The sequence below is a fragment of the Protomyctophum parallelum genome, assembly GCF_964188405.1.
Source record: "Protomyctophum parallelum genome assembly, chromosome: 4".
Lineage (NCBI taxonomy): Eukaryota > Metazoa > Chordata > Actinopteri > Myctophiformes > Myctophidae > Protomyctophum > Protomyctophum parallelum.
In genome coordinates this window covers 28,801,557-28,825,269 of record NC_139700.1, presented here as the reverse complement: position 1 = coordinate 28,825,269, position 23,713 = coordinate 28,801,557, and the positions used below count along the sequence as shown (strand labels likewise).

Below are 23,713 nucleotides of genomic sequence, written 5' to 3'. Positions count from 1 at the left end.
CATCATAGCTTAGTTTTAATTTCGTTTCCATGTAGTTTTTGTCAGTGAAAAAGGGTAGTCGACAGACATTTTTAGTTTTAGTCAACGAAATCAACACTCTCTCTTTGTACCGATAGAGCCCAAGGCCGTCAGGGACCTTCATGTCACTGAAGTCACAGAGTCCTCTGTGTCTCTGAACTGGACCCAACCGGAGGGACAGAGCTCCTCCTATGTGGTGAAGTGGAATGGCGGTACTAACAGCACCACCACACGGGTGTCGCATGTGACCATTGGTGGTCTGAGGGCGGGCTTTCAGTACACGTTCATGGTAACAGCGCTGGCTAACGACAACCATACTGGAGGAACAAGCACCAATAAGACTGTATGCACAAGTAAGTATAGGCTACGCTCGTTTTGATTGTGGCTCGTTGCTGTCAGGGCTGTGGGCAATTAACAGACAATTATATTCATACCGATGTTCACGAGCAATATCAGACTTATTAATGAATCTCGCTTATGTCGGTTCATTGAACAAAACATTTTCACCTGCAATTTCTTATATATATCGTTGGGTTTAACAATAGTCAGACTTATTAAATATGGATCTCTCTCTCTCTCCCACCCACTCATGTTGCACTGACAGAGCCTGAAGTCATCAGGAACTTAAATGTCAGTGAAATCACAACTTCCAGTGTGTTTGTGAGCTGGACTGAGCCAGTTGGAATCAGTGTGTTCTATAGAGTAGAATGGACTAATGGAAGTGTCAGTGAGCGTACTGATACTGATCAGACTCATGTTAACATTACTGATCTGACCCCTGGAGGTCAGTACACGTTCAGTGTTAAAACACTGACTTGTAACCACACTGAAGGAAACCGTGTCACTGCATCCTTTTATACAAGTAAGTACCTTTTATCTTGACTGTTAAGCAGAAAAAACGTTGATAATCGACACACAAAAAACTAAAACAATGTTGTGATCAATACTGTTATGTAAAGATATTTTCATCCAGCATGCATTTTATTGATTGATCATGAATTTAATGTCATAAAAATACAAGTTGTTCAGATGCTGCTCAGGATTTCACAGCATGTGATTTGCTGTTCCCAAAACAATGGACGGAGTTGGACAGAGGACAGAGTTGACCGCTATTAGATCACTCTCTTACTCCAGATCTCCCCATCTTGTGCTCATAGAACATGTTTTAGTCAGAAGAAACTGAAATCTGTATTTTTAGCACTATCAGAAGCAACAATGAGCTCTAGTGAACATTATTGTCTGTGTTAGAGGGATGCTGGGTGGATAGTGTGATCTCTATTGCTGCCTTATTGACCCCTCATGGGTTTGACTTCTACACCTTCCCACATGAGCAGCTGTGGGGGTTAACTGTAAGAGGACCTACATGTGAGGAGAAACCTGGGAATTGGCATAACTAATTAGGGAGAAAAAGGGGAACGTGCGGAAAAAGGAATTAAAATAGTTCCTTGTCAGAAGACGTCATATATTGTATTTTTAGCATTTTCAGAAAGATGGAAGATGGAAGATAGAGTAAATGACAACCTGAAATATGGATCTCTCTCTCTCTCTCTCTCTCTCTCTCTCTCCCCCAACCCACTTGTGTTACACCCATAGAACCTGAAGTCATCAGGAACCTAAGTGTCAGTGAAATCTCAGTATCGTCTGTGTATGTGAGTTGGAGTGAACCAGAAGGAAAGCGTTCCTTCTTTACAATACAATACACTAATGGGAACGCCAGTGAGATACATACGGTGTCAGAAACATCATTTAATGTCACTGGATTGACACCAGGAGAACGGTACACCTTCAGTGTGGTTGCAGTCGCTGGAGATAACGAAACATTTGGAAAGACGGTTGAAACGACACACTGCACACGTAAGATGAGGCTTATGGAACTGACTTGTAAAAGTTTAGAGACTTTTTAGTTTACCTAATTGTGCTTTAAACTAGTTCCTTGTCAGAGGATGTCTTAGATTTTAAGACTAGCAATATCTTATAGAGGTGATGACAAAATATGGATGGATCTATCTATCTCTCTCTCTCTCTCTCTCTCTCTCTCCCACTCATGTTGCACCGACAGAGCCTGAAGTCATCAGGAACCTAAATGTCAGTGAAATCACAACTTCCAGTGTGTTTGTGAGCTGGACTGAGCCAGTTGGAATCAGTGTGTCCTATAGAGTAGAATGGACTAATGGAAGTGTCAGTGAGCGTACTGATACTGATCAGACTCATGTTAACATTACTGATCTGACCCCTGGAGGTCAGTACACGTTCAGTGTTAAAACACTGACTTGTAACCACACTGAAGGAAACAGTGTCACTGCATCCTTTTATACAAGTAAGTACCTTTTATCTTGACTGTTAAGCAGAAAAAACGTTGATAATCGACAAAAAAAAAAACTAAAACAATGTTGTGATCGATACTGTTATGTAAAGATATTTTCATCTGGCATGCATTTTATTGATTGATCATGAATTTGATGTCATAAAAATAGTTGTTCAGATGCTGCTCAGGATTTCACAGCATGTGATTTGCTGTTCCCAAAACAATGGACAGAGTTGGACAGAGGACAGAGTTGACTTGACCGCTATTAGATCACTCTCTTACTCCAGATCTCCCCATCTTGTGATAGAACATGTTTTTGTCAGAAGAAACTGAAATCTGTATTTTCAACACTATCAGAAGCAACAATGAGCTCTAGTGACCATTATTGTCTGTGTTAGAGGGATGCTGGGTGGATAGTGTGATCTCTATTGCTGCCTTATTGACCCCTCATGGGTTTGACTTCTACACCTTCCCACATGAGCAGCTGTGGGGGTTAACTGTAAGAGGACCTACATGTGAGGAGAAACCTGGATATTGGCATAACTAATTAGGGAGAAAAAGGGGAACGTGCGGAAAAAGGAATTAAAATAGTTACTTGTCAGAAGACGGCATAGATTGTATTTTTAGCACTTTCAGAAAGATGGCAATGTAGTCCTCTATAGAGTTAATGACAACCTGAAATACGGATCTCTCTCGTGCACTCTCTTTCTCCAAACCCACTTGTGTTACACCCATAGAACCTGAAGTCATCAGGAACCTAAGTGTCAGTGACATCTCAGTATGGTCTGTGTATGTGAGTTGGAGTGAACCAGAAGGAAAGCGTTCCTTCTTTACAATACAATACACAGATGGGAACGCCAGTGAGACACATACGGTGTCAGAAACGTCATTTAATGTCACTGGATTGACACCAGGAGAACGGTACACCTTCAGTGTGGTTGCAGTCGCTGAAGATAACGAAACATTTGGACGGACGGTTGAAACGACACACTGCACACGTAAGATGAGGCTTATGGAATTGACTTGTAAAAGTTTTGAGACTTTTTAGTTGACTTAATTGTGCTTTAAAATAGTTCCTTGTCAGAGGATGTCTTAGATTTTAAGACTGGCAATATCATATATAGAGATGAAAAAATATGGATGGATCTATCTCTCTCTCTCTCTCTCTCTCTCTCTCTCTCTCTCTCCCACCCACTCATGTTGCACTGACAGAGCCTGAAGTCATCAGGAACCTAAATGTCAGTGAAATCACAACTTCCAGTGTGTTTGTGAGCTGGACTGAGCCAGTTGGAATCAGTGTGTCCTATAGAGTAGAATGGACTAATGGAAGTGTCAGTGAGCGTACTGATACTGATCAGACTCATGTTAACATTACTGATCTGACCCCTGGAGGTCAGTACACGTTCAGTGTTAAAACACTGACTTGTAACCACACTGAAGGAAACAGTGTCACTGCATCCTTTTATACAAGTAAGTACATTTTATCTTGACTGTTAAGCAGAAAAAACGTTGATAATCGACACAAAACAAAACTAAAACAATGTTGTGATCAATACTGGTATGTAAAGATACTTTCATCTGGCATGCATTTTATTGATTGATCATGAATTTGATGTCATAAAAATAGTTGTTTGGATGCTGCTCAGGATTTCACAGCATGTGATTTGCTGTTCCCAAAACAATAGACAGAGTTGGACAGAGGACAGAGTTGACCGCTATTAGATCACCTTCTTACTCGAGATCTCCCCATCTTGTGCTCATAGAACATGATTTAGTCAGAAGAAACTGAAATCTGTATTTTCAACACTATCAGAAGCAACAATGAGCTCTAGTGACTAGTGACCATTATTGTCTGTGTTAGAGGGATGCTGGGTGGATAGTGTGATCTCTATTGCTGCCTTATTGACCCCTCATGGGTTTGACTTCTACACCTTCCCACATGAGCAGCTGTGGGGGTTAACTGTAAGAGGACCTACATGTGAGGAGAAACCTGGATATTGGCATAACTAATTAGGGAGAAAAAGGGGAACGTGCGGAAAAAGGAATTAAAATAGTTCCTTGTCAGAAGACGGCATAGATTGTATTTTTAGCACTTTCAGAAAGATGGCAATGTAGTCCTCTATGACAACCTGAAATACGGATCTCTCTCGTGCACTCTCTCCAAACCCACTTGTATTACACCCATAGAACCTGAAGTCATCAGGAACCTAAGTGTCAGTGACATCTCAGTATGGTCTGTGTATGTGAGTTGGAGTGAACCAGAAGGAAAGCGTTCCTTCTTTACAATACAATACACAGATGGGAACGCCAGTGAGACACATACGGTGTCAGAAACGTCATTTAATGTCACTGGATTGACACCAGGAGAACGGTACACCTTCAGTGTGGTTGCAGTCGCTGAAGATAACGAAACATTTGGACGGACGGTTGAAACGACACACTGCACACGTAAGATGAGGCTTATGGAATTGACTTGTAAAAGTTTAGAGACTTTTTAGTTGACTTAATTGTGCTTTAAAATAGTTCCTTGTCAGAGGATGTCTTAGATTTTAAGACTGGCAATATCATATATAGAGATGACAAAATATGGATGGATCTATCTCTCTCTCTCTCTCTCTCTCTCTCTCTCTCTCTCTCTCTCTCTCTCTCTCTCTCACTCTCTCTCTCTCTCTCCCACCCACTCATGTTGCACTGACAGAGCCTGAAGTCATCAGGAACTTAAATGTCAGTGAAATCACAACTTCCAGTGTGTTTGTGAGCTGGACTGAGCCAGTTGGAATCAGTGTGTCCTATAGAGTAGAATGGACTAATGGAAGTGTCAGTGAGCGTACTGATACTGATCAGACTCATGTTAACATTACTGATCTGACCCCTGGAGGTCAGTACACGTTCAGTGTTAAAACACTGACTTGTAACCACACTGAAGGAAACAGTGTCACTGCATCCTTTTATACAAGTAAGTACCTTTTATCTTGACTGTTAAGCAGAAAAAACGTTGATAATCGACACAAAACAAAACAAAAACAATGTTGTGATCAATACTGGTATGTACAGATACTTTCATCTGGCATGCATTTTATTGATTGATCATGAATTTGATGTCATAAAAATAGTTGTTTGGATGCTGCTCAGGATTTCACAGCATGTGATTTGCTGTTCCCAAAACAATAGACAGAGTTGGACCAGGGGGGCAGTCAGACAGATATTTTGTGAAGCCTATAAGGAAATCGCGATTCATATAATGGCCTGTTGTGGCGCTGTCATTGGACCCAGAAAAACCCATAGCCCCATAGAAGTCCATGTATTTGGGCCCAACTTCACCTAGACTGTATTACCTTAATAAACATGGTCATGAATACTTTCTGCTTCCAGTCACTAGTTTAAAGTCTCATTTCTAATGTCATAATATTCTTTTTGGAAAATTATGGTCCCATTAATTAAAAAAATTACCATAAAGTCGCGCATGTTCTGAGGGGCGTGGCTACCGTTACAGTCTATGATCGGGATTCCCCACCCACTCGAGTCAAAATAAAAACCAACGGAGACGAAGGGGGGAAGTCCCGCCTTGTGTCTGGGCCAGCCAATGGCCAGCTGGGCCAAAACGGAGCCATCCAATGGCCAGCTGGGCCAAAACGGATCTAGAAATATGGCGATTTACATCAGGAATTACCATAGAATTACAGGCTTCATTTTACGTCCATGTTAGACCCGGGGAACGCTTTGTCCATATTTTTTACAGTCTATGAGTTGGACAGAGGACAGAGTTGACCGCTATTAGATCACCTTCTTACTCGAGATCTCCCCATCTTGTGCTCATAGAACATGTTTTAGTCAGAAGAAACCTGTATTGAAATCTGTATTTTCAACACTATCAGAAGCAACAATGAGCTCTAGTGACTAGTGACCATTATTGTCTGTGTTAGAGGGATGCTGGGTGGATAGTGTGATCTCTATTGCTGCCTTATTGACCCCTCATGGGTTTGACTTCTACACCTTCCCACATGAGCAGCTGTGGGGGTTAACTGTAAGAGGACCTACATGTGAGGAGAAACCTGGAAATTGGCATAACTAATTAGGGAGAAAAAGGGGAACGTGCGGAAAAAGGAATTAAAATAGTTCCTTGTCAGAAGACGTCATAGATTGTATTTTTAGCACTTTCAGAAAGATGGCAATGTAGTCCTCTATAGAGTTAATGACAACCTGAAATACGGATCTCTCTCGTGCACTCTCTTTCTCCAAACCCACCTGTATTACACCCATAGAACCTGAAGTCATCAGGAACCTAAGTGTCAGTGACATCTCAGTATGGTCTGTGTATGTGAGTTGGAGTGAACCAGAAGGAAAGCGTTCCTTCTTTACAATACAATACACAGATGGGAACGCCAGTGAGACACATACGGTGTCAGAAACGTCATTTAATGTCACTGGATTGACACCAGGAGAACGGTACACCTTCAGTGTGGTTGCAGTCGCTGAAGATAACGAAACATTTGGACGGACGGTTGAAACGACACACTGCACACGTAAGATGAGGCTTATGGAATTGACTTGTAAAAGTTTAGAGACTTTTTAGTTGACTTAATTGTGCTTTAAAATAGTTCCTTGTCAGAGGATGTCTTAGATTTTAAGACTGGCAATATCATATATAGAGATGAAAAAATATGGATGGATCTATCTCTCTCTCTCTCTCTCTCTCTCTCTCTCCCACCCACTCAACTGACAGAGCCTGAAGTCATCAGGAACTTAAATGTCAGTGAAATCACAACTTCCAGTGTGTTTGTGAGCTGGACTGAGCCAGTTGGAATCAGTGTGTCCTATAGAGTAGAATGGACTAATGGAAGTGTCAGTGAGCGTACTGATACTGATCAGACTCATGTTAACATTACTGATCTGACCCCTGGAGGTCAGTACACGTTCAGTGTTAAAACACTGACTTGTAACCACACTGAAGGAAACAGTGTCACTGCATCCTTTTATACAAGTAAGTACCTTTTATCTTGACTGTTAAGCAGAAAAAACGTTGATAATCGACACAAAACAAAACAAAAACAATGTTGTGATCAATACTGGTATGTACAGATACTTTCAACTGGCATGCATTTTATTGATTGATCATGAATTTGATGTCATAAAAATAGTTGTTTGGATGCTGCTCAGGATTTCACAGCATGTGATTTGCTGTTCCCAAAACAATAGACAGAGTTGGACAGAGGACAGAGTTGACCGCTATTAGATCACCTTCTTACTCGAGATCTCCCCATCTTGTGCTCATAGAACATGTTTTAGTCAGAAGAAACTGAAATCTGTATTTTCAACACTATCAGAAGCAACAATGAGCTCTAGTGACTAGTGACCATTATTGTCTGTGTTAGAGGGATGCTGGGTGGATAGTGTGATCTCTATTGCTGCCTTATTGACCCCTCATGGGTTTGACTTCTACACCTTCCCACATGAGCAGCTGTGGGGGTTAACTGTAAGAGGACCTACATGTGAGGAGAAACCTGGATATTGGCATAACTAATTAGGGAGAAAAAGGGGAACGTGCGGAAAAAGGAATTAAAATAGTTCCTTGTCAGAAGACGTCATAGATTTTATTTTTAGCACTTTCAGAAAGATGGCAATGTAGTCCTCTATAGAGTTAATGACAACCTGAAATACGGATCTCTCTCGTGCACTCTCTCCAAACCCACTTGTATTAAACCCATAGAACCTGAAGTCATCAGGAACCTAAGTGTCAGTGACATCTCAGTATGGTCTGTGTATGTGAGTTGGAGTGAACCAGAAGGAAAGCGTTCCTTCTTTACAATACAATACACAGATGGGAACGCCAGTGAGACACATACGGTGTCAGAAACGTCATTTAATGTCACTGGATTGACACCAGGAGAACGGTACACCTTCAGTGTGGTTGCAGTCGCTGAAGATAACGAAACATTTGGACAGACGGTTGAAACGACACACTGCACACGTAAGATGAGGCTTATGGAACTGACTTGTAAAGGTTTAGAGACTTTTTAGTTGACTTAATTGTGCTTTAAACTAGTTCCTTGTCAGAGGATGTCTTAGATTTTAAGACTGGCAATATCATATATAGAGGTGATGACAAAATATGGATGGATCTATCTCTCTCTCTCTCTCTCCCACCCACTCATGTTGCACCGACAGAGCCTGAAGTTGTCAGGAACCTAAATGTCAGTGAAATCACAACTTCCAGTGTGTTTGTGAGCTGGACTGAGCCAGTTGGAATCAGTGTGTCCTATAGAGTAGAATGGACTAATGGAAGTGTCAGTGAGCGTACTGATACTGATCAGACTCATGTTAACATTACTGATCTGACCCCTGGAGGTCAGTACACGTTCAGTGTTAAAACACTGACTTGTAACCACACTGAAGGAAACAGTGTCACTGCATCCTTTTATACAAGTAAGTACCTTTTATCTTGACTGTTAAGCAGAAAAAACGTTGATAATCGACACAAAACAAAACAAAAACAATGTTGTGATCAATACTGGTATGTACAGATACTTTCAACTGGCATGCATTTTATTGATTGATCATGAATTTGATGTCATAAAAATAGTTGTTTGGATGCTGCTCAGGATTTCACAGCATGTGATTTGCTGTTCCCAAAACAATAGACAGAGTTGGACAGAGGACAGAGTTGACCGCTATTAGATCACCTTCTTACTCGAGATCTCCCCATCTTGTGCTCATAGAACATGTTTTAGTCAGAAGAAACTGAAATCTGTATTTTCAACACTATCAGAAGCAACAATGAGCTCTAGTGACTAGTGACCATTATTGTCTGTGTTAGAGGGATGCTGGGTGGATAGTGTGATCTCTATTGCTGCCTTATTGACCCCTCATGGGTTTGACTTCTACACCTTCCCACATGAGCAGCTGTGGGGGTTAACTGTAAGAGGACCTACATGTGAGGAGAAACCTGGATATTGGCATAACTAATTAGGGAGAAAAAGGGGAACGTGCGGAAAAAGGAATTAAAATAGTTCCTTGTCAGAAGACGTCATAGATTTTATTTTTAGCACTTTCAGAAAGATGGCAATGTAGTCCTCTATAGAGTTAATGACAACCTGAAATACGGATCTCTCTCGTGCACTCTCTCCAAACCCACTTGTATTAAACCCATAGAACCTGAAGTCATCAGGAACCTAAGTGTCAGTGACATCTCAGTATGGTCTGTGTATGTGAGTTGGAGTGAACCAGAAGGAAAGCGTTCCTTCTTTACAATACAATACACAGATGGGAACGCCAGTGAGACACATACGGTGTCAGAAACGTCATTTAATGTCACTGGATTGACACCAGGAGAACGGTACACCTTCAGTGTGGTTGCAGTCGCTGAAGATAACGAAACATTTGGACAGACGGTTGAAACGACACACTGCACACGTAAGATGAGGCTTATGGAACTGACTTGTAAAGGTTTAGAGACTTTTTAGTTGACTTAATTGTGCTTTAAACTAGTTCCTTGTCAGAGGATGTCTTAGATTTTAAGACTGGCAATATCATATATAGAGGTGATGACAAAATATGGATGGATCTATCTCTCTCTCTCTCTCTCCCACCCACTCATGTTGCACCGACAGAGCCTGAAGTTGTCAGGAACCTAAATGTCAGTGAAATCACAACTTCCAGTGTGTTTGTGAGCTGGACTGAGCCAGTTGGAATCAGTGTGTCCTATAGAGTAGAATGGACTAATGGAAGTGTCAGTGAGCGTACTGATACTGATCAGACTCATGTTAACATTACTGATCTGACCCCTGGAGGTCAGTACACGTTCAGTGTTAAAACACTGACTTGTAACCACACTGAAGGAAACAGTGTCACTGCATCCTTTTATACAAGTAAGTACCTTTTATCTTGACTGTTAAGCAGAAAAAACGTTGATAATCGACACAAAAAAAACTAAAACAATGTTGTGATCAATACTGGTATGTTGTTACGCACCTTCGTCTAGGGTGAAGGTAAACATAATGTGAGAGGAGACAGGGTTGAAAAAGAACTTTAGTTTATTGTTGTAGCTCTTTTCTTTGTCCACAGAGAAAATCCTTGTGCTTGTCAGCTTTTCAGTTCAAAAATAAGTATTGGCTTCAGGGTGCAGTTTACATCTTAGCAAAAATATCTGTCTAGAAAATAAAAGGTTTACCCCTAACTCAATCCCTAACCAAGAACAAAAATACAATACTAAACCCTAACTAACCTAACTAACAGAATTACTAAGGAGAAAAACAAAAAGGGACCCAACACCCTTACGAAAGGACAGAAACAAAGATATAATAATAATAATAACAAACTGGGGTTTTACTCTTAAAGGGAACAAACAGATAACAAAAGGGGCTATGGCAAAACTTACAGAACAGAACGGAATCGAAGTCAAATAAACTAAAACAAACAAAAGCAAACAAAAGGGTGGAGGACCAGAGGGACCGAGTCTCTGCTGCAAACTGGTGTCGTCCTCTCCAGAGCAGGAGTTCAACTGAGCTTTTATAGGCAACAGCCAACTAGGCACAGCCAACTGGGATTAGGGTGTGGGCGAAGACACCCAATCAGGAAGGAGGGGCAGGTCCGAACATGGACCTGTCAATCTCACAGCCAAGATAGAGGTATATAGAGGTGATGACAAAATATGGATGGATCTATCTCTCTCTCTCTCTCTCTGTCTCTCTCTCTCTCTCCCACCCACTCATGTTGCACTGACAGAGCCTGAAGTCATCAGGAACCTAAATGTCAGTGAAATCACAACTTCCAGTGTGTTTGTGAGCTGGACTGAGCCACTTGGAATCAGTGTGTCCTATAGAGTAGAATGGAAGTGTCATACTGCTACTGATCAGACTCATGTTAACACTACTGATCTGACCCCTGGAGGTCAGTACACGTTCAGTGTTAAAACACTGACTTGTAACCAAACTGAAGGAAACAGTTTCACTGCATCCTTTTATACAAGTACCTAAAATATTAGTGGACCTGGTATAGAGCCCTGGGGGATGCTTGTCGACAACTAGTGTTCTGTATGTGAGGTTTTGAGTGGTTAACTGAGTAACTAACACATGTAAGATGTGTTTTTGACAAAAAGGGTCACTTGTCATCTTTTCCATTGTACTCCTAATGTCACACTGAAAGGAGTGTTTATTTGATCATCTTGTTTTGCGTCTCTTTGTCATTGTCCCCACTCCCTGCTTGCCTCGGCGCAGATCCTGATATGATCAGGAACTTTACTTTGTGTAACATTACGACATCCTCCGTGTCCCTGCAATGGAGCCCACCGGATGGCGAAAGCTCCTTCTACGTTGTGGAATGGAGTGATGGGAACGAGTTGAATAAGAATGAGAGCACCAACCAAACGGTGTTTCATGTAGACAGCCTCACCGCCGGAGAGCTGTATTACTTTGCAGTGGCTGCAGTGGCTGGGGATAGAGTTTCTAAAGGGCTCGTGTTCAATAGCAGTCACGCCACCAGTAAGTGTTTGTATCCTTCACAGTTTGTTTTTGTTAAAATGGTTACATTTTAAGTTAAAACTCTGTATCCTGATGGTAATCACTGCTGATAGGGCTCTCCCTGTCTCTCCAGGACATTAGTAAACAGAAAATATATTTTCAGGTGGGACACCAATTTAATCCAATCATGAGCTTCAATTTGTGTTCCAGTTCCTGGAACTGGTCAAGGACTAAAGAGGACCGTACGGGCGACGCCATGTTGCTCCATGGTGCTCCATGGAAGGAAAGAAACATGCACAGTTGAGACCAGGAAGTTGTACATGTACAAACTTTCCAATTGCAGTCGCTTATCCTGTATAATGTAATTAGTTCTCTCTCCTGATGGGATCAAATTGGTATCCAGACCTGAATGTTCACTCAAGTGCTGGAGAGATTGCCAGAGGTATTCATCAGTATGACCAAAAAACTAAACAAAAGTTGTACTAATTTTCCTATTTTCCTCTGCAGAACCAAATACGATAGCGCCACCTAGCGTGCGCACAACAACCTCCTCCATTTCTCTGACATGGACCAGCCCTGCAGGAGTGGTATCAATGTACAGGCTGGAGTGGGTCAATGGCGGAACACAACTGAACATGACCACATATGGCCCTTCAGCTCTCCTAGCTGACCTGGCGGCTGGAACCACTTACACTATCAAGGTCATTGCCGTTGCCAAAGATAACCAGACAGAAGGAGAGCCGTTCGTCCTCAGTGCAGTTACAGGTAAGACACAGTTTATACTGTATTTACTAGGGTTGTAATGATACATTTTAACAGCGATACGATACGTATCAATTCACGATACATGGTTGACGATACGATACATGGATATTGGTCCATTATGGCGATCCGATACGATTCAATGATTTGAAATCGATACCGTAACTATTTAAAATACATTGACATTATTTTAAACTAAGTAATCAAACCCCTCTTTTAATTCTTTCTTCAAAAAATGTATACCACACACAAAGATGTAGTATTGATTGATACAATTGATTATTTGCATTGCTAAACGATACGATGCGATACATAGTCAATGTTGCTGTTTTCATTTCAATATACTTTGATCCTTAAAATTAAAATCGATTTTTCGATGCAGTTACTATATCGTTAAACCTCTAGTATATACTGTATATAGTTGCCTTTTATCTCCATATTATGGGCGGGAATCCCTTTTTGTAAGTATACCTTTCAAGACGGGGAACCCATTTTGGTACAGTATACTACAATAGCCTATAATGCTACAATTGTTCTGAGCAAATGAAATGGGACATTCGGCACAATACTTTTTACTTTTCGTACTTTAACTACATTTTGATGCCAAGACTTTTGTTGGCGTACTTTTACAGAATTACAGACTTTTACTTGTAAGTATTTCTATGTTGTGGTATTGATACTTTCACTTAACTCATTCTAGACGGGAACCCCTTTTGGTGTTTTAAGCATTATGTTATACTTTAGCGAGTGCCGCGCTATGAGCTTATAGATCTGCTATTTTTTTTTAATCGTGAAAATGTGGCACAAATCTTAAAATATTCTTTCAGAGCATTTTTAACTCAAATCTTTGCTTCTGGGAGGTCCCTGGAACAACATATTTTCAGGTGGGTGTCTGAAACACAGATAATTCTGGGAGCTCACATCACAGCTGTCACTCGATCATGTAGGTTCACACTCTATAACATACGACGAATTAGACCGTTCCTCACCCAGGAATCAGCCCAGCTCCTAATCCAGACAACAGTCTTGTCAAAACTCGACTATTGTAACTCCCTCCTTACTGGCCTACCAGCATGTGCACTTAAGCCTCTCCAGCTGATCCAAAATGCAGCAGCTCGCTTGGTCTTCAACCAGCCAAAATTAATAAGGCTAGGGAAGGCTTAGCCTTCCCACAAATTATGCTGGGTATTTTTTTTAATATATATAATATATGTGCGCAGCATTATAGAAGGTGTCAGAACTCAGCAGCGCCAGTGCCCGCACGGTTCACAGTTCACAGCACCACTGCAGCAACACTGACACGTTCAGGGGAGTGACTGCTGTCTCTGTGCCGTCTGTGAAGACCCATGAGCCGCGACTCCCGGAGGGGCAGCAACACGCCAACACCGCCGGGTAATCTACACTGACTGACTCGAGACTTGAATTCATTGGTAAAAGTATGCTAAATAACTCATTTTTAGACCATCTGGGAAATAAATAAATAAATAAATCCGTGGCGGCGGCCTCGCTCCGCTCGGCCACGAGAATCCCCCCCCAACGCAATTCTATAGCCTACCCAAAGGTAAAACGCAGCCGCCGCCTATGACCAAAGGTATGGCTCCCCCATGTGAAAAAGTTGAGCACCTCTGACATAGAAACATAGGTTTTTCAGGAAACTGTTAGCATTTAGAAGACTTTTATTTTATTTTATCGGTCTCAGGTCTAAATGGGGTAAAACGCTTTTTTCCACCACTGCTGCTCTCAAAGTGTCTCACATGTCCGCCGTGTCCTCACAGAGCCTGGCGTGGTCAGCGGTCTAGACATCGAGGCCGTCACCACGTCCTCTGTGTCTGTGAGCTGGACGGCACCGCAGGGCAACGTGTCTTCCTACACGGTGACGTGGTGGAGCGCCACGGGCGGCGGCACCGGCAGCGGCGCCACAACGTCCCATACCGTCACGGGTCTGTCAGCTGGAGTTCTGTATAACATCACGGTCGCCGCCGTGGCCGGAAATATCACCAACGAAGGCGCAAGGGCCCTCGTATCGACTTTCACACGTAGGTCCATACTGTGTGAAATAAATTATAACCCCCCCCTCAGGAGCTTATTATGAGTCTTTTCTGTTTACTGACGTTTTAGTTTTCTTTCCTGTTTTTTTGTTTTAGTATTGTCAATTTATGGACAAAACACAAACGATGTTGTGTGTGTGTGTGTGTGTGTGTGTGTGTGTGTGTGTGTGTGTGTGTGTGTGTGTGTGTGTGTGTGTGTGTGTGTGTGGTGTGTGTGTGTGTGTGTTCGTGCGTGCGCGTGCCTAAATCTAGGGCCAGAGAAACCCGGGAGCATCACCGTTGTGGCAAGAGCTACCGAATCTCTGAACCTCAGTTGGGTTCTGCCTAGTGGTCACGTCCAGTACTACAACCTGATTGTTCGGAACGCGGACTTGAACTTCTGGGCCAACAGGACGTGGGAGGAGCCCACGGCCCACCTCAGTGGCTTAAAACCTGGCCGGGTTTATGAGGTCACTGTGACGGCTGTGGCCGGTCCTTTCACTAACACTTCTGACCAGATCCCACTGGCTACTGGTGAGTTCAGCCCAGGCTGAGGCAAAGCTTTCGTTCTTGAAAATGAAGCCAATGCGGAAGTAATACAAACTAGAAAGGTCACAATTTCTCAAAATTGCAAAGTGTGGTTGCCACAGTCGCTTACATAGGCCCCTCCCACTAATATTGCCAGCCAATTACAATGTCACGTCACCCCTGTGATCATGTGTAAGTAATTCGGAGGGTATTTATGCCCCCAAAAACTGATCTGTAATTTGTAACAAACGGTTAATCTTTTTGCATTTGCGGCGCCCCATATGGATGAAAATGGAATTGCTTTTGTAACTTGGTTGATTGAACCACCTGCGACATGCGATTCAAATTTGGAATGGATCGGACATTCCGTTCGTGATTTGTGGCATTTTTTGTAAAATAGGCCCCTCCTACTATATTCGGACGACGATTACGGCCGAACGATACGCACTACCAAAATTCTGCAGTTGGTGTTTTAATTGGATAGGTCCGGAGATAATGTGTGCCGATTTTGGTGAGATTTGGACAAAATCTGTAGGAGGAGGAGCCAAAAGTGTGTTTTGGAGAAAATTCTAATTGGCAGGATTTTTTTTCCTGACGAAAATGGGCGTGGCCTATATGTGGAAATGCATCATGACCCACAAGAGTTATAGGGAAAAACGTAGTGGGCTGTTATAGCGCCACCATGAGGCCGACTGAGGCTGCAAAATAAAGTAGAAGAGAACCAGTGATCTATTCTAGACCACTGTTTCTCAAACAGTGGGTCAGGACTCAGGACCCACATTTGGGTCGCGGACCAATGTCCCCCTTTTTTTGGCAAATCGGTACACATCATCTCTGTAGTCAAGTGATCAAGACACTTTTTCTAGTTTTTGAGCTTTGTGGTCTTACATAAGAAAGGATACATAAGAAATGATCACATAGTGATATTTGATGAAAGAAGCACTGTCTCCGTTGTGTTCTCCCCCCCATAATAATGTGATTATGTTTTTAGTAATGTAATGTGTATGTTTGTGTGTCACAACCTCGCGCCTTGCGGTCGTTGTTTGCGTGCACTGTCTCTGTTGTGTTCTCCCCCCCATAATAATATGATTATTATTTTAGTAACGTGTATGTTTCTGTGTCACAACCCTGCGGCTGTTGTTTGCGTTAGGTTCCGATGTTCTGTGCGTGGTTCAATGACTGTGTTTTGTTGTGGCTTTGCATTGGCTGCGCTGCACTGTTTCAGCCGCATTTGGTTTGAAGTTATATTGACGTTCGAACATTGCAAACGTGTCAAATAACTGTAGTATCTTCCTTCCCCGTCACCCTGTGAGTGTGAGCATGCTTCTCTGCTGCGTTGCTCTGCACTTTCTGTCTGCAGCCTGCGTGGCTGCCAGGGATATTTGCCCCTCCCCTTCTCATTGGCTAGAGGCAGCTTTGCCCTTGCTTGTTGTCCCATTGGCTAGAAGCAGCCAATCACGTCACCACGTCAGTATGACTAGGGGGTCGATCTTATCGTCTACATTTCACCTGACAAAAAGAAAATAATGTTTTGAAGAAAAAAGCTGTAGTTTTGCCATGAGGATTGGGGGTGTCCACTGAAGGCAGTGAAATTTATTGTAGCCAAAATATAGCGATGCAAATAGAGCATTTCCTGCTCTTCAATCAATGATGATGTCTCTCCATTCTAGTCCCCACCGCTCCTGGAGTGATGGTTGTGACTCAGAGGAACACCACAGCCCTCCATGTGGAGTGGTCCCCTCCTCACGCCATGGAGGGCGCTCCGCACACCAGCTACCACATATCCTACCGGGCCGCCACAGGGGGCGCCGCCGTGCAAAACAAGACCTCCACGACCAACCACACCGTCCTGTCCTCGCTCTCCTCTGGGACTCTGTTCAACATCACGGTGCAAACAGTGGGACCCCAGGGTTTTAGGAGTGTTTGGACCCCCGCCACCTCGGCGTACACTTGTGAGTTGAACCCATTAAAGGAGGATTCCATTTTCTGATGTTATTATGTCCCGTAACGACAACGGTACAATTATTATTATTTTTTTCATATTGGTCAGTGTTGTCCACTCTCCTGAGTCCCATCGCAGCCTAGAACGGGAGCGTACGGGATAATCGCTAGATCACCTATTCATTCTGCTCCAAATTTATATTTTAATATTCTATTTTTTGCAAGTCTTGTGTCGCTAGACTTGCCTCCCTCTGTTGTTATCGCTGGGAGTGCTATACCAGAAGTATCGCGAGACGAGACTTCGCCCGAGATTTCATACTAAGTCATTTTATCAACACTACGGCAAGTCAGTTGGCAGATTCCAGAATTGGTTCAGACCCTAAATGTTGGTTCGGAACTGGAGCCAAAAAAGCAGGCAAAAAGCAAGCAAACAAAGAAAGGAAATCACCACTACAGTAGTATGATCAAGTAGGGCAGTAATTCACGAAAAAACAACTAAAAGTTAAAATATGGAGATAAAGATTTCTGCCCGACAACAACGATATATGTAATATACTATAGTTAATGTCAACATACTCTTTTTGGGGGTAGGGGGTTGGGTGGGATGGTTTGTGTTTGTTTTTCAGAAAACTTGAAGGGTTGCTATTTCTGACTGTATACCTTTCCTGTGAGATTCCTTCGATAAAAAAATACCGGTATGTTAAAACAAAGTAATGTGCTTTTGCTGTATTGCTTACAGTACCCAAACCGGTCCGGGACCTCATGGCCAGTCCTGAATCCACCACCTCTGTAAAAGTACGGTGGTCACACCCTGAAGGATACCAGTCGTACTTCACATACAGGATTCAAACCAGCAACCACACCAGCGCAGAGCTGGTCAACACCAACAGCACCGTGGTCACTGGCCTGAGTCCAGGGACAAGATACACGCTTCACGTCACTGCCGTGGTGGCACCGGACAGCCACTCCACCACCGAGCAGACCTTCAGCTACACAAGTAAATAAATCTCTATGTTCAATTGGTCTCAAACTTGTCATGTCAAGAACCCACATGACATCTGAAAATGTTTCTGTGCCCCCCATACGAGATTTGTCTTGTTAATTAAATGCTATAAAACGATATCCGCGAACATGGTGGTCGGGCAGTCTCTAAAAACTCCAACCTCTGCTTGTACTCTTTGCACACACAGTGCCCAAAGCGGTGAGCGGCCTGTCAGCTATGGACATGAACACCACTGCCATCCAGCTGACCTGGGACAGACAGGACGACTTCAACCTACTCACCTACTCCTACCTGGTGAGCGTGGAGGACACCGGGGTCAATGTGTCCGTCCACACAGAGACGCACACCTTCACCCACCTAACCCCCGGACAGCAGTACACCTTCACCGTGCTGACGCTCGTTGAAGGGGTCAAATCCCGCCCGGAGAGCATATCCAGAAACACCCGTACGTTATTATAGTGGCTTTGTTTTTAATTTCTTAATTAAAATATATATCTTAATAATATCTTATTTAAAAGTATTATCGGGTGGAAACTGTCCAAAACTGTTACTTTTCATGATTCAAATTCAAAGTAGCAAAAGTAGCATATCGACAAGCTCATGGTTGTGGATTTACTACTTTTGATGATTTAGTGTGTGACGCTTTAGTATGAACAAGTAGGACCTTCATTTTTACGGAGAAACAAAGGTTAAGAGGTTATTGCCCGACTTTGACTATGTACAGTAACTAGAAAGGTGCAATGCTGGGAAATTGCAAGTGTGGTTGCAATGTCCCTCGAGCAGCTCACTAATTACAGCATGATGTATGATGTATGATGATGATTGTAATGACCCACATGACATCACAGTGACCCTAAAAGGTTTATACAGAAGAAAGAGAGAAAGAAAGAAAGACTTTATTTTCTCTTCCCCCCCCATGCAGAGCCTGCGGCGGTGCCTGACATAAAGGCCATTGGAACCACAAGCACCATGTGGGTGAGCTGGGGCGTGGGCAGCGGCCGCGTGGACTCCTACTCCGTCCTGCTGCACAGAGGAGGCCTGTTGGAAGGAAACCACTCAGGCCTGAGCAACCACACGCTGCAGGTGCTGTTTGAAGGCCTGACACCTGGAGCGCTGTACACCGCAACGGTGGTCTCCGCCAGCGGACCGCTCTGCCAGAACTCAACTGCTGTCAACGCCACCTGTGAGCCACGTTGCTAATCATTAGGGGGGAAAGTTTGGCTAAACTTTAAGCAAAAAATTACATTACGCCTCGTGACGTGAGGCGTGATGGACTGACGGCCATATATTTGGAGGCATGAATGACAGGTTTTGAAGGTTCATAGTAATCTGTGACCTATGGTCACAATTACACCTGTTATACAGTATGTGTGATTCTGGGTTCATCATTCTAATAAATAGTGTATTGTTATTAAATGATTTATTAGGCCTACTACTGATGCACCTATCAGTGCAAGCCATAAACAAAAACAACAAAAAATGTTTGCCTCTCCAGAAAACAACGATTGAATTCAAACACAAATCTAATAAAATATAATATCGCTTGTAGCTTGTAGATCTGCTTATTTTTGGCAAATAAATTTGCTGTAGACGGGGCTGAAACAGTGGTCAAAGTACAGTTGCTGGGTTGACGTTATTAATCGCACTTTGTTTTCTCCTGCCTCTCCCAGTTCCCAACCCTCCCGGTCCCATCGTGGTGGAGTCTCAGACCACGGCCTGCATCAACGTCAGCTGGGCCAGACCTGGCGGTATGGAGCCGGACCAGTACAACTTCATGGTGTTCCACGGGGACCGGTCCAACCAGACCAGTAACAACTGGATGCTGCTGGACCACCTCCAGTCTGGAACGGCCTACAACATCTCTGTTGTCACCGTGGGCGTACAGGACTACCTGAGCACAGTGGAAACCACGCTCAACTATACCAGTGAGTTTAACATTCCATGATATGGTGGTTCACTCCTCAAAGACTCAAACGTGTTCATGGCAAGGACCCCCACATTCATATTGCGTTAATATATTTGTATTTGGCCACAGACCCCCATCTGAAAACAGGGGCATCATTTGTTGTCTCAGGAGATGACCCTCTACTGATTCAAGTACGGTTTTGTATGGTCCCGTTAATATTAACCTTGCAGCAATATTTTAAAATGATGCATCATTAGTCCTCATGACACCAAATGAGTACCAAAGTCCTGACGTCACTCCCACTGCCCCTGGGTCACAGAGTATAAGTACTGTGTTAAAAAATAAACAAATCATCCTGGAGATTTTGATTATGATATTGAGTTACATTTGATAAGGTCTGTTTTTGGATAAAATAATACTTTTTCACTGTCAGTTGATGCTTAATATCCATACGAGTAAAATCACAGGGGTGATTTGTTTATTTTTTGGAACACAGTTCTTGCAATCTTAGATTAGTCTATGGGATTTACAATACAAAAACATTCCCAGGGGGATAGCGGCCTCTAAATGGTGAATGGAAAATGGTGCATTTATATAGCGCCTTTATCCAAGGCGCTTTACAGAGATTGTGCATTACATTCACCCATTCACACACCGATGCCGGTGGAAACCATGCAAGCCACCAACCTGCACATCGGGAACAATTAGGGGTTAAGAGTCTTGCTCAAGGACACTTCGACACCAAGTTTGGGGGAGCCTGGGTTCGAACTGGGAACCTTGTGCTTCCCATCCAGTCACTCTACCCCATAGCCACTGCCCACTGCCAGCCCATGCCGGACTCTAGAGTGGCATTCATGTCAGACTTTGGTGCTCTATTTCCACTCCCTAGTTTTAATTATCCTCAAATTCAGTTCATATCTTCCCCAAATCTTTTTTTTTTTGCAGATCAACACTGGGTGCATCTTAATCCATCTTCATCATGTGACACATGATAATCATCATATCCCTTTCCCCCCTCCAGAACCACACTCTGTAAGCATGCTGAAGGAAGCAGGGATCTCCCCCATGGAGGTGATGTTAGTCTGGGATCAGCTTGAGAGCAGACCTGGCTACTCGTACATGGTGCTGGTTACCAGCTCAGAGAGCAGCTTCCTACCTGACATGGTCTCCACCACTGGATACAATGCCAGCGGCCTGCAGTCTGGCACCAACTACACCTTCACTGTCACCACACAGACAGAAGATGGCACCCAGGCCAGCCCTGCGGCTGTGTCCTATTTCACACGTAGGTGTTTTATTCTTTGTTTCTCAAACTTTTCGCTGGTGAAGGACCCGACATATGAGGCTTTTTGTAAGTATTTTAAATCATTTTAAATAGTTACAAAAAGCCTAAAATTATTGTTGGAAATGCTGCTAATTGTCCCAAATGTCTTGAAAGTTTGCTGCTATGCCATGCAAAATTTGTGTTGATAAAATGTATTGAATCTTTTCAAGATTTCTTTCAAATAGCCTACTGTAAATACATTGTTTTGTGCTTCTGGATCTCATCCGTTTCCACCTGTTTTTCAGTAAATGTCTTCTTGTTTCCATGCAGGGCCATACGGCGTGAGTAGCCTGGAGGCCAGCACATGGAACAGCACCACCATCCTGCTGACGTGGAATAGGCCAGCGCAGAACCGGAGCACGTACACATACCGGGTGGAGACGGCCCGCTCCGGGGGCGTGTCCACCAACAGCACCGTGGTGCCGGGGGAACGGGCCCAGCTGTCAGGGCTCACACCAGGAACCAACCACTCCTTCTGCGTGTTTGTCAGAGCACAGGACGACACCGAGGGGACACCGTCCTGCATGTCTCAGTACACCAGTACGAACCTGTTTATCACGCTTTGGTTACTGCATGTTAAACCCTATATGGTTGACCGGAGTCCCTCAGGGCTCTGTACTAGTGTATTCTTTGTTTTCCGTTGTTGGGGGGGGAAAGCTTTAGCTGAAAATAGCTGATCGACAAGCTCACAAAGCACCTCAACGAGACGCGTTGTGAGCTTGTCGATTTGCTATTTTTGGCGAACGCTTTCCCCAGAATACAGAGGCTGAGGTTTAAGTGTTTTAAAGTTCTCGAAAGCTTGTAGATAAAACACATTTAGCACAGTTTTGAGTGTGCAGAGGGATGGTAAAAGAAAATACCTGTATTGTTCCTTTCCATGTTAGATTATTTGATTCTGTTGGATTGTTGATTATCTTTGTATAGATTAGTTTTTTCTTTTTCTTCTGGAAAACAACATTATGATCCAAAAAAGAAATTCACCCACTAATCTGTCAAACAGTGAATTGACAACAAAGTTGTCTTGACTCAACTCAAAAGCTGCGTTCAGACTTGGATGGTTAGAGTGGCGCGATTACATACAAAGTCAATGCAAAGACGATAGTTGAGCGAACGGGAGCAGCGTGACCTGGCACACCACAAACGGGATATATATATATAAATATATATATATAAATATATATATATATATATTATATTAGGGCTGTCAATCGATTAAAATATTTAATCTGATTAATCGCATGATTGTCCATAGTTAACTGTGATTAATCGCAAATTAATCGCATACTTTTTATCCGTTCTAAATATACCTTAAATCAGTGGTTTTCAAGATTTTTCATATCAAGGTCCATTATTTATTCTGCATTTGAGCCACGGACCACCATTTGATGACATTTAGCCTTCCAGACCCAAACTAAAGAACTGTATTGATGTTGGCCAATGGTACCATTACAAGAGATAACAGGCCATGTTGATCAAAATAACATGTTTTCTAAGTTTTCTAATTGTGTAGACTTAAATTAACTTAAGTAATGCAGCTGTTTAACAATTATTCAACTCTTCAGTGTAAAATTGCCATGCATCTCTCAACCATTCTGTCAAACTTCACAGTGCGTTAATTGCGCGTTAAAAAAAATAGTGCCGTTAAAAGGATTGTGAGTTAACTAGTTAATAGTGCGTTAACTTTGACAGCCCTAATATATATATATATATATATATATTCAGGTCTGAACACAGCTTAACACATTTCTCTTTCTTTGCTCTTCTCTCCCGCTAACAGAACCTGAAGCGGTCCAGCCTGCCGTCTCCAACGATGGCTCCAACAGCAGCATGCAGGTGTGGTGGACGGCTCCGCCCGGGGCCGTGGAGCGCTACGTGGTCCATATGAACGACAGTTCAAATACCCTGGATGGAGTGGAGTTAGACGCCAGCCAGAGATCCGTGCTGTTCTCCGGCCTGTCAGCGGGACGGCTGTACACAGCCAGGGTCACCGCGGCGAGCGGGCCCTTCAACGCTACGTCTGGGTTCATTACCAGTGCCACCTGTAAGTGTGACTGACATGGTTATTGTTTGATGCATGGGCTTCTCAAACTTTTCAATCTCGAGGACCTCCATAACTCAGAGTTACAGACCTGTTTGGAACCCCTTCTGGGAATCCCGAGGGTCCCTGGACCCCACTTTTCGATCCACTGTGATAGGGGAACTAAACCCATGACACATTGTCTGACTTGCTGCCATCTAATGGTTAGAAGCTGGAGAGGTTGTTGTTTTTTTTACTTTTCACCTAGAATGACATTCCCAAAATAGGGATTGATTATTGATTGATTATTGTCTCCACCAGGCCGAAGGCATGGGGAGAGAGTATGTTTTGCACTCCGTCCGTGTGTGAGTGTGTGCGTCCGTCTGTCTATTACCAGCTATCTCCGGCACCGTTAACCTGGTCGATG

At 43.1% G+C, this 23,713-nt stretch overlaps 3 protein-coding genes across 7 annotated transcripts in view; all 3 read left to right on the top strand.

Annotated features, from left to right (window-relative positions):
- Positions 1-23,713, top strand: part of LOC310857045 (receptor-type tyrosine-protein phosphatase eta-like) — a 64,800-nt gene that overhangs the window by 21,988 nt on the left and 19,099 nt on the right. For 3 of the 5 annotated variants that reach the window (XM_083762643.1, XM_083762646.1, XM_083762647.1), the window contains exons 4-16: positions 117-371; positions 11,536-11,799; positions 12,286-12,543; positions 14,316-14,576; positions 14,841-15,101; positions 16,766-17,047; positions 17,776-18,033; positions 18,227-18,484; positions 18,962-19,222; positions 19,710-19,964; positions 20,967-21,230; positions 21,540-21,809; positions 23,047-23,310. In XM_083762643.1, the coding sequence (XP_083618769.1) occupies positions 117-371; positions 11,536-11,799; positions 12,286-12,543; positions 14,316-14,576; positions 14,841-15,101; positions 16,766-17,047; positions 17,776-18,033; positions 18,227-18,484; positions 18,962-19,222; positions 19,710-19,964; positions 20,967-21,230; positions 21,540-21,809; positions 23,047-23,310 (3,411 nt within the window). Of the gene's footprint in view, positions 1-116; positions 372-11,163; positions 11,288-11,535; positions 11,800-12,285; positions 12,544-14,315; positions 14,577-14,840; positions 15,102-16,765; positions 17,048-17,775; positions 18,034-18,226; positions 18,485-18,961; positions 19,223-19,709; positions 19,965-20,966; positions 21,231-21,539; positions 21,810-23,046; positions 23,311-23,713 lie in introns of those variants that run through there. The other 2 variants (XM_083762645.1, XM_083762644.1) reach the window with 2 other exon arrangements.
- LOC310857982 (receptor-type tyrosine-protein phosphatase eta-like) lies at positions 483-3,542 on the top strand (the record flags this gene model as incomplete). The annotated part of the gene is made up of 6 exons (XM_083764026.1): positions 483-501; positions 623-880; positions 1,612-1,872; positions 2,078-2,335; positions 3,061-3,244; positions 3,536-3,542. 6 exons carry the CDS (start codon positions 483-485, stop codon positions 3,540-3,542), a joined length of 987 nt encoding a protein of 328 aa, XP_083620152.1.
- LOC310857981 (receptor-type tyrosine-protein phosphatase eta-like) lies at positions 6,207-9,808 on the top strand (the record flags this gene model as incomplete). The annotated part of the gene is made up of 5 exons (XM_083764025.1): positions 6,207-6,216; positions 7,047-7,304; positions 8,031-8,291; positions 8,489-8,746; positions 9,473-9,808. 5 exons carry the CDS (start codon positions 6,207-6,209, stop codon positions 9,781-9,783), a joined length of 1,098 nt encoding a protein of 365 aa, XP_083620151.1. The 3' UTR covers positions 9,784-9,808.